The following is a 15,320-nucleotide window of genomic DNA, read 5'->3' as shown; positions in this document are numbered from 1 at the left end:
AGCTATTGGTTCTTATGAATTTCAACATTCCATCACATCATAATTCCAATAGAGATATTAGTAATAACACTGTTAATGACAAAGTTTGAATGTTGAAGCCTGTTGTTATATCTAGTAAGTGATACATGATTTTTTGAAAATTCTATAATGAAAATAAAAATTAGACAATTTACTATAAACTTGCTATTTTATACAAAATGAATTTCAAGTTAAGGAACAGAGCCGATATTTTACTTATAGCTGATGCAAGCTTATAGCTAATACAAGCTATCATATAATATTATTGTTTTGCTGACTACTATAGCTGTGTGCATATGTATGCACTACAGCAGTGAAAAGAAAAATTCTTTTTTTAAAGAAAAATTCTTAAAATAGTAGATTCATATTCCAGTAAAAACTTTATTTTTATAACCTAACATAGGCAAGTATTTGTTAATTTTATATGTCTGTAAAGGGACTCATGGAAAGCATATAATCATTCTTCTGTGGGAGGAATTATATACTTTTAGCTGCTAAATTGAGTTATTGCATCAAGATTCATCATTCTAAGGAAAGTTTTTAATCTACTTCCTGCCAGCCTCAAAAATGTATATTCTTAGTTACTGATTTAAGTGAGTTTGCTAAAGTAGGAAAACTTAGCTGAAAAAGAAAAATTCAAGAAACTGTCAGTGTGTTACAAAGATTTATGTTTTCTGCCCTACCTATAATATAAAATGGCTGTGTTTTCCCTAATATTTCCTCTATGTCCTGAAGCTTGTAGAACAGGTTTTGTTTTATGGGTTGTTTTTTTTTTTATTTGTTGACCTATGTAAAAGAAGAAACTCAACTGATCTGTGGAAAACTTTTGTGTGGAGCAGTATCTTGCACTTAAAATCAAAAGTAAAGACAATACAGACCCATTTGTAGATAAAACACTAAGAAAAAATATGGATTAAGTCCCCCACACCATCATAAGCCAGAGCTGAGCAGCACTCTGGTTTAAAAAAAAAAAAGAAGGGTGGCAGTAGATAGTATAATGGTTATGCAAAGAAGACTCATGCCTTAAAGTCACGGCTTAAAGTCTCAGGTTCTATCCTCCACACCATCAAGCCAGAGCTAATCAGTGCTCTGGTACAAAATAATAAATAGGGAGTCGGGTGGTAGCACAGCGGGTTAAGTGTACATGGCGCAAAGCGCAGGGACCGGTATAATGATCCTGGTTCTAGCCCTCGGCTCCCCACCTGTAGGGTCGTTGCTTCACAAGTGGTGAAGCAGGTCTGCAGGTGTCTATCTTTCTCTCCCTTGTCTTCCCCTCCCCTCTCGAGATTTCTCTCTGTCCTATCCAACAACAATGACATCAATAACAACAATAAAACAACAAGGACAACAAAAGGGAATAAGTATTTTTTTTAAATTTTGAAAAGAAAGTCTAAAAAATACTACTACCAAGTCCCAGCAATAACCCTGGAGGCAAAAAAAAAACAAAAAACAGTATTAAAAACACACTTTTATATTATGGTCATACTTAGTATTATTCTGGTTATTAAAACCATGGTTTTACTGAAACTTTTAAAAATAGTTTATTTATTTTTCTTTTTTGTTGCCCTTTTTATCATTGTTGTGATTATTATTATTGTTGTTGCCAGATAGGACAGAGAGAAATGGAGGAAGAAGGGGAAGACAAAGATAGGGAAAGATAGACACCTGCAGACCTGCTTCACTGCTTGTGAAGCGACCCCCCTGCAGGTGGGGAGCTGGGGGCTCGAACCAGGGGCTTGAACCGGGATCCTTACACCGGTCCTCGAGTTTCATGCCATGTGCACTTAACCCACTGTGCTATGGCCCAACCCCCTACTGAAACTTTTAATGCTTATAAAAGAGATACTTTTTAGCTTTATAGATGATACATGTTAAAATTTTAGTAATTCATCTTTTCTAATTTTGGAAAGAGGAAATATCCAGTAAAGGTTTACAAACCTGGAAATCTATAGATTAAGACAACTTCAAGTCCCCATCTGAGGTTAAATCACTTTCAGCTGAATCACTTCGATTTCTCCCATGTTTTTATGGATAATATATGTGTCATAGATTAACAATTCATAGACTTAGGGATTTACTGAAGCTATAAAATAGTTCTGTTTCACACTATAACTATAAACCTTATCTAAGAACCACTAACAGTATCAAACCATAATTTGATGAGTATTATGCATTACATGTTTATGTTTATAGGAGAGACTAAAAATGAATTTTGAATTTCCTCTCATAATATGTTTTGGAGTAATAATTTCTAGGTTTTAATAAGATCTGATATCTTGATTGAAGTTACTGTTTTTCTGAGAGTACTGACCTACTTGTAGATCTCTGTTATAAACTGAGATGGGAAATTTGAATATAAAGTTATTCTTTGGCAATCACTAACAGTTAATAGATGTGGAAAGTTTTAGCTCGGACAAATGACTGGAGCTGTTAACAAAAATATTACTGTGAGTCTACTGAATGAACTTACTAGCTGTTTTTTTCTGGAACAGAAGTCAAATAAGTTTTTATTTACAGCATAAATTAGTAGTGTGCCTTCCTAACTTCATATAAATTTTTTTTTTTTTGTCTCCAGGGTTATTGCTGGGGTTTGGTGCCTGCACTATGAATGCACTGCTCCTAGAGGCCATTTTTCCCTTTTTTTTTTTTTTTTTTTTTGCCCTTGCTGGATAGGACAGAGAAAAATCGAGAGAGATGGGGAAGGTAGAAAGAGGAAGATAAAGATACCTGTAAACCTGCTTCATCGCTTTGTGAAGCAACCCCCCTGTAGGTGAGGAGGCGGGGGCTCAAACCGGGATCCTTACCTGTGTCCCTGTGCTCAGCACCATGTGTGCTTAATCTGCTGAGCTACCACCAGACTCCTGCACATAATTCTAATTTAAAATTATCTCACTTCTCACAATACATTAAGGTGCAATTCTCAAGGACATGAGGTTCTTTTAAGAGTTATTATTGCAATGTAAATTTGATCAGAGCTTCCAGATGATTAAGGATACATAGAAGAACTTTTCACAATATTTGCATTTATTTCTTCCTTTTTTACTTTCCTTCTTTCTTTTTTTTTTGATAGAGACAGAGTAAGATAAAGAAAGGACTGAGAGAAAAATGAAAGAGAGCCATCTGCAGCATTGCTTATGAAGCTTCCCCTTTGCGGGTGTGATCCCAGGTCCTTGCACATAGCAATATGTATGCACTACCCAGGGTGCCACCTCCTAGCCCCTAGGTTTTCCATTTATCTGTAAATTGTCTACTTTCAGAAAAAGTCTCTACCTCAAACTCTTAAATAAAACACACACACATACATATTCACACATAATTTATATAAACAAAGTTGTTTTTAAGCATGAGAAAAAGGATAATCAATGAAAATCTTTATATATTTTTAACTCAGTTTCTGTGCTGTACAACAACAATAGCAGCAGTAACAATAATAATAACAGCAACAACAACAATGGAATAAAGATGGCCACCAGGAGCAGTGGATTCTTGGTGCAGGCACCAAGACCCAGCAATAACCCTGGAGGGAAAAAAAAAGTCATTGAATTAGCATAGCTGAATGTTAGACATAAAGACCTGTAAATCCTCATTAGCAACCTAAAGCCTGAAAGTAATTAGCCTTTAAAATATTTCTGGGAGAATGTACATGTTAGCATGCACAAGGACCTGGGTTCAAGTCCTGGTCCTCATCTGCAAGGGTAAAGCTTCATGCACAGTGAAGCAGTGCTGCAGACGTCTGTACCTCTTTCTCTCCCTCTCCCCACCCCCCATTCTGTCTCTCTTCTGTCTTGATTTTTTTTCTCTATCCAAAAAATACATAAATAAAATTAAAAATGTTTTAGAAAAGGAAAAAAATTCAAAGGTCAGTAGTAAGGGTATGTGATGCCCCAAATGACTTTTCCCAGCTTCTTTCCTACTTCACCCTTCAAACACTCAGTCTGACTTATGCCACTGAACATACTCAAATGACTCACTGAAGTGACTAACTTTGCACCATATTTAATGATGCTTGCAATAAGAATATGAAATAATTTACTGTTACTAGGAGAAGGAAAACTGCCAAAATCTACTGCAAAAATCTACAGGGTATGAGTTCTCTGGGAACGGAGCTGAATAATCTTTTTTGGCTTTCTCTTCAGAATTTGGGCCAAGTACGTACTGATCTTTATGAAACTTCATAGTCAAAGTAACGCAAATCATATGTATTTGATTAATGCTTTGAAAATACATGATGGTCAGATATTTGAACTTTAAAAAATGTTTTTTATTCACTGTAAATATCATTTATAAGCTTCTTTTCATTATATAAGCATTTGTATGTTCTGCTAAATAAAGTTTGGAAATTTGAAGAAAATTATTAAACATCCATAAGCCAACTATCCAAAGGCAGTGAAATAATTTTTTTCTGTATAGAGACAGGCAAGGGGAAGAGAGAAAGAGACCACAGCACCAAGATTTCCTTCAATGTGGTGGGACAAGCTGAGTCATGCACATGACAGAGCAGTGCACTATCCAAGTGAGCTAGATCACCAGCCCAGTCATACCACTTTTGAAATTTGTTTTCAGTGTTTATGTTTTGTGTATTTGATTTTACACAATTGTGATTATGTTCTGTAATATGAAGTGCTGTGTCCTGACATTTTGTTTATGATTTTCTTATTCATTTTAAGAGGTCTTCTTTCACAATGTTGACTTTTGTCTTTTTTTTTTCTCTCCCCAGGGTTAACACTGGGGCTCAATGCCTGCACTACAATCTAACACTCCTACTGGGAATTGTTTTCTTTTTTTTTTTTTTTTTTTTTTTTTTTTTTTTTTTTTTTTTTTAGTGTTGTAATCGTTGCTGGATAGGACAGAGAGAAATGGAGAGAGGAGGGGAAGACAGAGAAGGGGAGAGAAAGATAGACACCTGCAGACCTGCTTCACCGCCTGTGAAGCGACTCCCCTGCAGGTGGGGAGCCGGGGGCTCGAACCGGGATCCTTAGGCTGGTCCTTGCGCTTTGCACCACATGCGCTTAACCCGCTGCGCTACCGCCCAACTCCCCTGGGAATTGTTTTCTTTTTCCTCCCATTTTTTTTTATTCAATAGGACAGAGAGAAATTGAGGGGGGCAGGGAGAGAGAAAGACACCTGCAGACATGCTTCACTGCTTGTGAAGCCTCCCTGCTGCAGGTGAGGAACAGGGACTCGAACCCATTAACAATGGCTTAACTACATTCCAAAAGCCTTTCTGTGAATACACACAGTTAAAAGGATGACTCCAAAGTGCACATAGTGTGAAGCACAGGGACCAATGCAAGAATCTTGGTTTGAACCCTTGGCTCCCCACCCACCTGCAGGGGGTCATTTTGCAAGCGGTAAAGCAGGTCTGCAGGAAGAATTTAATCCATAAACACATCTTTGATAATAAGTTTGTCTTTGATTTGTTATTTTTTCTGTTTCAGAAGCAGTAGTTATCCCTTTTTAATGATAAGAACCCTATCTCTTTCTCTTTGCCTTCTGACAGCCCTTTGTTTCAAATGTTGTTTCTTCATTTGTTTTAGTTTTTTTACTGGTTTTTATTGGTGGAATTAATGGTTTGTAGTAAACACAGTTGTTGATACATGTGTAAAATTTCTCCGTTTTCTGCAAAACACTCTCACCCTCAGCTTAGGTCCTCCTCCACAAACCATCATGCTCAAGGACCTGAAAGCCCACCCTAGCCCCCCACCCCCAGGAGTCCTTTACTTTGGTACAATACACCAACTTGATTTTCTTGATGGTTTCCTCTAATTTACCTTCAAGCCCATCTAGAATATCTACTGACAGAAATGGGAAAAGGAGGGGCCTGGTGGTAGCACAGCGGGTTAAATGCAGATAGTACGAATTGCATCGGTTTGAGCTCCCAAACACAAGCAGTGAAGCATGTCTGCAGATGTCTATCTTTCTCTCCCCCTTTCTGTCTTTTTTTTTTTTTTTTAAGAAAGGATTAATTAACAAAACCATAAGGTAGGAGGGGTACAACTCCACACAATTCCCACCACCCAATCTCCATAACCCACCCCCTCCCCTGATAGCTTTCCCATTCTCTATCCCTCTGGGAGCATGGACCCAGGGTCATTGAGGGTTGCAGAAGGTAGAAGGTCTGGCTTCTGTAATTGCTTCCCCGCTGAACATGGGCGTTGACTGGTCTGTCCATACTCCCAGTCTGCCTCTCTCTTTCCCTAGTAGGGTGGGTCTCTGGGGAAGCGGAGCTCCAGGACACATTGGTGCGGTCTTCAATCCAGGGAAGCCTGGCCAGCATCCTGGTGGCATCTGGAACCTGGTGATTGAAAAGAGAGTTAACATACGAGGCCAAACAAATTGTTAAGCAATCATGGGCCCAAAGCTTGGAATAGTGGAGAGGAAGTGTTAGGGAGGTACTCACTGCAAACTCTAGTGTACTTCTGCTTTCAGGTATATATTTTGCAGTAGTTTATGGATACGTGTGACCATAAGCTCTCTCTCACAGAAACTGGTGTATATCTAGGTTATGGGACTTTGTTAGAAAGTGAACCACCTGAGATGAAATTAGAGTGTACTATAAAAGGAAAGGTCTCACCCGAGTAATGAAGCTGAAGGGTTGTCATTCCACATGTGAAGTCTCTGGACACAGTCTGAGGTGAAGCATGTTGAGGTGGCAATCGTTGCGTTGGTTAGGTTGTGATAGTGGAGATGTGAGGTTCCTGCTACCTTAGGGTTCAAAAAGACAATCGATAGTTAATGTTATCATCACATTATTTGGTAATTGGGTTAACTTTGAAAAGTCCTTTTGTTAGGGTTTGCTGTACAGTATCCAGTATCTTGTATATAGCTGTGCTATTGGATGCTTCTAATCTACTTGGTCTAGGCTTTTGAGAGAGTCCGCATGTCAAATACACAGCCTATGTATTAAAAAGATTCAGTTTGTGTTTTGAAAAACTTTGAGACATACAATTGATTTTCCCCCTCTCATATTAATTAACTACTGATTTATATGTCTACATTTTGCTAGGAGTGTACATAAACACCATTCCCACCACCAAAAGACTGTGACCCATCCCTCCCACCCACTCCTATCCCCCACTGTCCCAGGAAGCTGCATGTCTACCCCTCACCACAGGGTTTTTACTTTGGTGCCCTACTTACAATTTGATCAGGTCCTGCTTTTAGTTTCCCTTTCAGATCTTCTTATTAAACTTCTGTTGATGAGTGGGATCATCCCATACTCATCTTTATCTTTCTGACTTAGCTCACTTAACATAATTTCTTCTAGCTCTGTCCAAGATGGGTCAGAGAAGGTGGGTTCATTGTTCTTAATAGCTGCATAGTATTCCATTGTGTATATATACCACAGCTTTCTCAGCCACTCATCTGTTGTTGGGCACCTGGGTTGCTTTCAGGTTTTAGCTATTATGAATTGTGCTGCTATGAACATAGGAGTACACACCTCTTTTTGGTTGGGTGTTATGGAGTCCTTGGGGTATAAACCCAGGAGAGGAATTACTGGATCATATGGAAGGTCCATGTCTAGCCTTGTGAGAGTTTTCCAGACTGCTCTTCACAGAGGCTGTACCAATTTACATTCCCACCAGCAATGTAAAAGGGTTCCTCTGTCCCCACATCCTCTCCAGCATTTGTTGCTGCTGTCCTTTTTGATGTATGCCATTCTTACAGGAGTGAGGTGGTATCTTAGTGTTGTCTTAATTTGCATTTCTCTGACAATCAGTGACCTAGAGCAGTTTTTCATATGTTTGTTAGCCTTTTGGATCTCCTCTGTAGTGAATGTTTTGTTCATATCCTCTGCCCATTTTTGGATGGGGTCATTTGCTTTTTTGGTGCTAAGTTTGCTGAGCTCTTTATATATTTTGGTGATTAGTTTCTTGTCTGATGTATGGCATGTGAAGATCTTCTCCCATTCTGTGAGGGGTCTCTCTGTTTGTTTAATAGTTTCTTTGGATATGCAGAAGCTTTTCAATTTGATGTAGTCCCATTGGTTTGTTTCTGCTTTAGTCTTCCTTGCAATTGGGTTTGATTCATCAAAGATGTCCTTGAGGTGTATGTGGGAAAGTGTTTTACCAATGTTTTCCTCTAAGTATTTGATTGTTTCTGGTCTGACATCTAGGTCTTTGATCCATTTGGAGTTGATTTTTGTTTCTGGTGAGATAAAGTGGTTCAATTTCATTCTTCTGCATGTTACAACCCAGTTTTCCCAGCACCATTTATTGAAGAGAGCCTCCTGTTTCCATTTAATCCTTTGGGCCCCCTTATCAAAGATTAGATGCCCATAGGTGTTGGGATTTACTTCTGGGCTTTCAATTCTGTTCCACTGGTCTGTGTGCCTATTTTTGTTCCAGTACCATGCTGTTTTGATGATGATGGCTTTATAATATAGTTTAAGGTCTGGGAGTGTGATGCCTCCATTTCTGTTTCTTTTCCTTAAGATGGTTTTGGCAATTCTAGGTGTTTTCAGGTTCCAGATAAATGATTGTAGTGTTTGTTCTATTCTCTTAACGAAGCTTGGTGGAACTTTGATGGGTATTGCATTAAATTTGTATATGGCTCTGGGGTGAATATTCATTTTGATGATATTTATTCTTCCAATCCATGAGCATGGGATATCTTTCCACTTCTTGGTATCAGTTTCTATTTCCTTGAGTAGCAACTCATAGTTTTCAGCATACAAGTCTTTCACTTCTTTGGTCAACTTTATTCCTAGGTATTTGATTGATTTTGCTGAAACAGTAAATGGGAGTGATTTCTGGATGTCTCCCCTTTCTGTCTTATCTCCATTTCTCTCTCTCAATTTCTCTCTGTCCTATCAACAACAATGTTGTCATTGCTGTCCTATCAACAACAATGTTGTCATTGCTGTCCTAACAACAGCAATGACAACAATAACAACAAAGGCAACAAAATGAAGAAAATAGCTTCCAGGAGCAGTGAATTCGTAGTGCAGGCAGAAAGCCCCAGCAATAACTCTGGAGGCAGAAGAAAAACAAAAAAGAAAAGGGAAAAGGAATTAGTAAGGAAGTGATCAAAATTATTTTCAGTTTAGTTATCATCAGTGTAGATGCTAAGTATAAGTGTTGCCAGTAAAGTCCAAGCTGGTGATCTAGGAGGTGGCACAGTAGATAAAGCACTGGACTTTCAAGCATGAGGTCCTGGCAGCATTATTACCAGAGTGATGTCTGGTTTCTTTTTTTCTCTCTCTTTCTATCCTTCCCATTAATAAGTAAATAAACAAAATATTAATAATAATAATAAAGTCCAAGCTGTACCTCTGTCTTTGATCCATTTTGAGTTAACTTTTTTTTTTTCTTTTTTCTTCCTCCAGGGTTATTGCTGGGCTCGGTGCCTGCACCATGAATCCACCGCTCCTGGAGGCCATTTTTTTCCCCCTTTTGTTGCCCTTGTTGTAGCTTCGTTGTGGTTATTATTATTGCCCTTGTTGACACAATTCGTTGTTGGATAGGACAGAGAGAAATGGAGAGAGGAGGGGAAGACAGAGAAGGGGAGAGAAAGATAGACACCTGCAGACCTGCTTCACCGCCCGTGAAGCGACTCCCCTGCAGGTGGGGAGCCGGGGCTCGAACTGGGATCCTTATGCCGGTCCCTGCGCTTTGCGCCACATGCGCTTAACCCACTGCGCCACCGCCCGACCCCCTTGAGTTAACTTTTGTACACAGCAAGATGTGGTGTTTCATTCTCCTCTATATTTTGACCAAATTTCCCCAGTACCATATTTTGAAAAGATTCCTATTTCTATTTAATGTTCTGGGAGCCCCATCCATAAGTATGAATTTGCCATTTATTTTGTTCAACTTTGGGGGGCTTGATTCCTTCTTTTTTTTTTCTCCTTCTTCAGTGCTGGGGAATGACTTTTTAAAAAATATCTTTTTATTTATTTATTCCCTTTTGTTGCCCTTGTTGTTTTATTGTTGTAGTTATTGATGTCGTCGTTGTTGGATAGGACAGAGAGAAATGGAGAAGCGACTCCCCTGCAGGTGGGGAGCCGGGGGCTCTATCCGGGATGCTTACACTGGTCCTTGAGCTTTGTGCCACGTGCGCTTAACCTGCTGCGCAATCACCTGACTCCCCAGTGCTGGGGAATGAACCCAGTACCTCAAGCATGTGTGATACTGTTGAGCCACTTCCTGGCCTAGGTTATTATTTCACCTCTAGAGCAGGGGTGGAGTTTAGGGCAACAAAGTGGGAAAGAAAAGTCACAGCACATCCTCTATCTGTGGAGTTTTTTTTTTTTTTATTTAAGAAAGGATTAATTAACAAAACCATAGGGTAGGAGGGGTACAACTCCACACAATTCCCACCGCCCAATCTCCATATCCCACCCCCTCCCCCGATAGCTTTCCCATTCTCTATCCCTCTGGGAGCATGGACCCAGGGTCATTGTGGGTTGCAGAAGGTAGAAGGTCTGGCTTCTGTAATTGCTTCCCTGCTGAACATGGGCGTTGACTGGTCGGTCCATATTATGGAGTTTTCTTAATGCTTCTTAAGCCTCTGGGGCTTAAGCCTATCTGTGCTTCTGGGGTTGATCCTAGCATCTCACACATATACTACTTGCTGATCTCTGAAAATCATATGTACTAATGTCTAACATGAAAACTTTGAAAGACTTATTTTATTCTTAATGTTTCCAATAACTTCATTAAGGTTATTAAAAACAAAGTATTTTTGGTATACCTTATAATTCATAATTTTAATGCTTTTGTTCTTAGCATTCCATATTGGAAGAAGAGATTTCTCCAGATGAAGAAAATGCCTTTGTTTAGTAAGTCTCACAAAAATCCAGCAGAAATTGTGAAAACACTGAAAGACAACATGGCCATTTTGGAAAAGCAAGACAAAAAATCAGACAAGGTATGAGCTAAAACAATAGCATTATTAGTAAAATATTCATATTTCAAGACCAATGCAAAAATTTCATGAAGAATTCTTAATATAGGGAAGCCAGGCAGTGTTGTTCCTGGTTGAGTGCACACATTGTAAGGACTCAGGTTCAAGCCCCAGTTCCCTACTCCAGGGGAAGCTTTCAAGAGCAGTGAAGCAGATCTTCAAGTTTCTTTTCTTCTTTCTTTTTTTCTTACCTTCATTTATTACAGCCAGAAATCGAGAGGGTGAGAGACAGAGACACCTGCAGCCCTACTTCACCACTTGCAAAGCTTTCCCTCCATAGGTAGTGATGAAGTTCTAGCAGTGACAAAAAAGAAAAGAAATGGTTATCATCAGAGACATATAAAGATTTACTTTTCAGCTGACCAGGGAGATCCAGATGGTTTCTGGGGAAATATGTCTGTGCATCTTGTGCATATATACAAGAATATCTCTTGAGTGTACAGCTAACAGAGGAACATCAGGGTTTTATTACATCTTCATATTTAACAGTTGATACTAAACTGGTTTCCTAAGAGTAATTCCAATTTGTACACTTTCACAATCTACAGAAGTTTTCATTGTTCTCCATCCTGACCAACAATCATTATCATCAGAGATTTTTCATTTTTGTCAAGATAAGAGGGTGCAATATTAGTGTGTTGTGATTTTAATTGACCTTTTCCATATTCCTAATGAAAATGACCATCTCACCACCACCACTAGGGTTAATGCTGAGGCATCATGCCTATATGATTCCAATATTTACAGCAGACTTTCTTCTTTTATTGATAGAGGATGAGATATAGGGAGAGAGAGGCAGAGAGAGAAAGGGAGAGGGATTGAGGAGGGGGGCGAGAGAGCGAGAGAGAAAGAGAGACCGGCCACAATGCTTTTCTACCACTTGTGCTCCCATGTGGTAACCCCAAGCTTGAACCTGAGCCTTCACACACAGTTCTAATGGTGAGGTATCTTCTGGACCCTGTGTCTTTTTTCTTGACCTGTGTTGTGTGTGTGTGTGTGTATACACACACATACATATATATGTATATATACATATATGTGTGTGTGTATATATATATATATATACATATATATATATATATATACAACTATATTTCTCTTAAGATATTCAGCAAGGGACTGAGAAGTAGGTCACTCAGTAAGGCATGTAACTTGCCATGTGTGTGACCCAGATTTGAGCCTCATGACCCACAGTACCTGAGGAAGCTCCTGTGCTGTGCTGTTTCTCCCGTTTTCTTTGTATCTGACTGAAGTAAAAAGCTAGTCTAAGAGTGTTGAAGTAGGCTGGGGAGACAGCATAATGGTTATTCAGAAGCCTTTCAAGCCTGAGGCTCTCAGGTCCCAGGTTCAATCCCCAGCACCACCATAAACCAGAACTGAGCAGTGTTCTGGTCTCTTCCTGTCTCATGGTATCTTTCCCTCTGTATCTACTCTTTCTCATTAAAATAAATAAAATATTTTTTTAAAAAGAGTGGTGAGGAGGGTCGGGTGGTAGTAACACAGCGGGTTAAGTGCACGTGACACAAAGCACAAGGACTGGTGTAAGGATCCCGGTTTGAGCCCCCAGCTCCCCCACCTACAGGGAGGTCGCTTCACTTGTGGTGAAGCAGGTCTGCAGGTGTCTATCTTTCTCTCCTCCTCTCTTGTCTCCTCTCTTCTCTCCATTTCACTCTGTCCTATCCAACAACAATGACATCAATAATCACAACAACCATAAAACAACAAGGGCAACAAAAGGGGAAAAAATAGCCTCCAGGAGCAGTGGATTTGTGGTGCAGGCACTGGGCCCCAGCAGTAACCCTGGAGGCAAGAAAAAGAAAGAAAAGAAAACAGAATAGCAAAAAAAAAAAAAAAAAAAAAAATGGTGAAGTCATGTATGCATGAGTGAGATAAGTATTCAGCAAATCAAACTTAACTATATTAACTTTATTTATTTAAATTTTTATTTAATTTATTTGTTAAGGCAGAGAAATTGAGAGGGGAGGAGGATAGAGAAGGAGAAAGAGATACCTTCAGACCTGCTTAACTGCTCATGAAGCTTCTACCTTGCAAGTGGGGGCTGAGGGCTCTAACCCAGGTCTTTGCACACATATACTTAACCAGGTGCACCACTACCCAGTCCCCTATTAACTTTAAAAACTACTGAGTATGATTCACAATAACATTTAAGTTGTCATTTTAAAGTATATAATACAGTGGGGTTTGTTTTATTTTGGTTTAGTATATTCATAAGGTTGTACAATAATCACCATCAATTTCAGAAGATTTTTCACCACCCTGAATAAGACACCCTATACCTGTTCAACAGTCATTCCTCAATTTCACCTCCCCAAGTACTAGAATCTACAACTTTAAATTTTACTTCTATGAACTTGCCAATTCTTTGAAATATAGAGCTTTAAAGCTTTATTTATTCCATTAGAGAAAGAAACCACAGTGTTGCTCTGGCATATGTAGTGCTGGGGAATCAAACCTATGACCTCATGCTTACAAGATCTGCTTTATCTGCCCAGCAACCGTACCTGCTGAACACCTCCCAAGTTTCTATAGGTTGTGTGTGTTTGTTTGTTTATTTTAAATTTTAGAGACAGAAAAAAGGGGGAAGTGATTACATGTGATGGATAACTATTGACAACTGTATAGGTTTTAACACATATTGAGTATGGGTATTACACACATACTGAGTCTGTTAATAAAACATAATAAGGATTTGTTGAAAAAAACAACATGCTTTCAAAGACTGTTAGCTACTGATGAGTATTCAAAATGAAGTCAATTTAATTTTCAGGAATAAAACATATAGCTAATGACTAGCAAAGTTAGTGTCTGAGTATAGTTTTAAGAGATTATTTTAATTATGTGGACTAAGTAAAGTTTAATATTTCCAAAATTAAAAAAAAAGCAGTTTACTGATAATCTTTTTGTTTGTTTATACTGGTGTAGTATTATTTGATCATAAACTGAATTGAAGAATTGCTTGTTTTATTTGTTTTATTTTAATGAGAGGGAGAGAGACCAGAGCACTGCTCAGCTCTGGCATATGGTGATGCAAGGGAACCTGGGACTTCGTAGCCTCAGGCATGAAAGTCTTCTGGCATAGCTCCCCCCCAACCCCCAACCTTTTTTTTTTTTTAATAGCATACAACTTTTTGTTTTGTCATACTTTTTGGTCCCTAGGCTTCAGAAGAAGTGTCGAAATCACTGCAAGCAATGAAAGAAATTCTCTGTGGTACAAATGACAAGGAACCCCCAACAGAAGCTGTGGCTCAGCTAGCACAAGAACTCTACAATAGTGGGCTGCTGGTGACACTGATAGCTGACTTACAGCTGATAGACTTTGAGGTAAATTACCTGTAAAAAGTTGACACCTGTGTGACCCAGATTCATAACTGGCCCCCACTGCACTGAAGGAAGCTTCAGTTTTATGGTCTGTCTCTGTCTCTCCCTCCCTGTCTGAAACAGTTACCCTAGAACAGTGAAGCCCTTTAGATAATAAAATAAAAATAGCTGGGGACCAAGCAGTGGCACAACTGGTAGTGTGTACATGTTGCAATGGTCAAGGACCTGGGTTCAAAACCCCAGTCCCCACCTGCAAGAGGGAAGCTTCAAGAGTGTTGGACCAGTACTGCAAGTCCCTCTTTCTTTCTCTCTCTATCTCTCTCTCTCCCCTATCCCTTCCCCCTCCATTTCTCTCTGTCTCTGTCCAAAATAAATAAATTAAATGAAGGGGCTGGGCAGTGGCATACTGGGTTAAACACACATATTATCATGTACAAGTACCCGGGTTCAGCCCCCCCCCCCACCTGCAGGAAGAAGCTTCATGAGCAATGAAGCAAGTACTACAGGTCTCTGTCTGTATCCCTTTCTATCTCCCCTTCCCCTCTCAACTTCTCTCTGTCCTATCGAATAAAGAAATAAAAAAAGAAAAAGAAACAAGTAGCTGCCAGGAGCAGAGGATTTGTCATGGAAGCACTAAGTTCTAGTGATAATCTTGGAGGCCATAAATACGTGAATAAAGAAATATAAAATTATCTTTAAAAGTCATTTTAAAAGTTGGCACCTCTGCTTTTTAATTTTTTAAAATTTTTTAAATGTTTTAATTGCCTTTATTTATTTGATAGAGACAGTCAGAAATTGAGAGAGAAGGGGGAGATAGAGAGACAGACACCTGCAGCACTGTTTCACCACTTGTGAAGCTTTCCTTCTGCAAGTGGGGACCAAGGGCTTGAACCTGGGTCCTTGTGCATTGTAATAGGCACAATCAATCATGTGTGTTACCACCGGCCCCTGCTTTTTATTTTAATATATATGACAGTATATGACTTTAGTTCTTATTCCTGTTCACATACTTTTTTTTTTTTTAATAAAGCAGTTTTCTTTTTCTTTTCTTTTTT

The 15,320-nt window shown here is 39.1% G+C and overlaps 1 protein-coding gene across 4 annotated transcripts in view; it reads left to right on the top strand.

Moving 5' to 3' along the window:
- Positions 1-15,320, top strand: part of CAB39L (calcium binding protein 39 like) — a 109,587-nt gene that overhangs the window by 34,703 nt on the left and 59,564 nt on the right. For 2 of the 4 annotated variants that reach the window (XM_060194865.1, XM_060194866.1), the window contains exons 4-6: positions 9,957-10,016; positions 10,749-10,890; positions 14,104-14,268. In XM_060194865.1, coding sequence (XP_060050848.1) covers positions 9,994-10,016; positions 10,749-10,890; positions 14,104-14,268 — 330 coding nt within the window. In that variant the 5' untranslated portion in view covers positions 9,957-9,993. Of the gene's footprint in view, positions 1-9,956; positions 10,017-10,748; positions 10,891-13,148; positions 13,260-14,103; positions 14,269-15,320 lie in introns of those variants that run through there. The other 2 variants (XM_016187317.2, XM_060194867.1) reach the window with 2 other exon arrangements.

This window comes from Erinaceus europaeus, chromosome 7 (assembly GCF_950295315.1).
Source record: "Erinaceus europaeus chromosome 7, mEriEur2.1, whole genome shotgun sequence".
NCBI lineage: Eukaryota > Metazoa > Chordata > Mammalia > Eulipotyphla > Erinaceidae > Erinaceus > Erinaceus europaeus.
The sequence above is the reverse complement of the archived record's forward strand: the minus strand, read 5'-3'. Positions and strand labels throughout refer to the sequence as shown.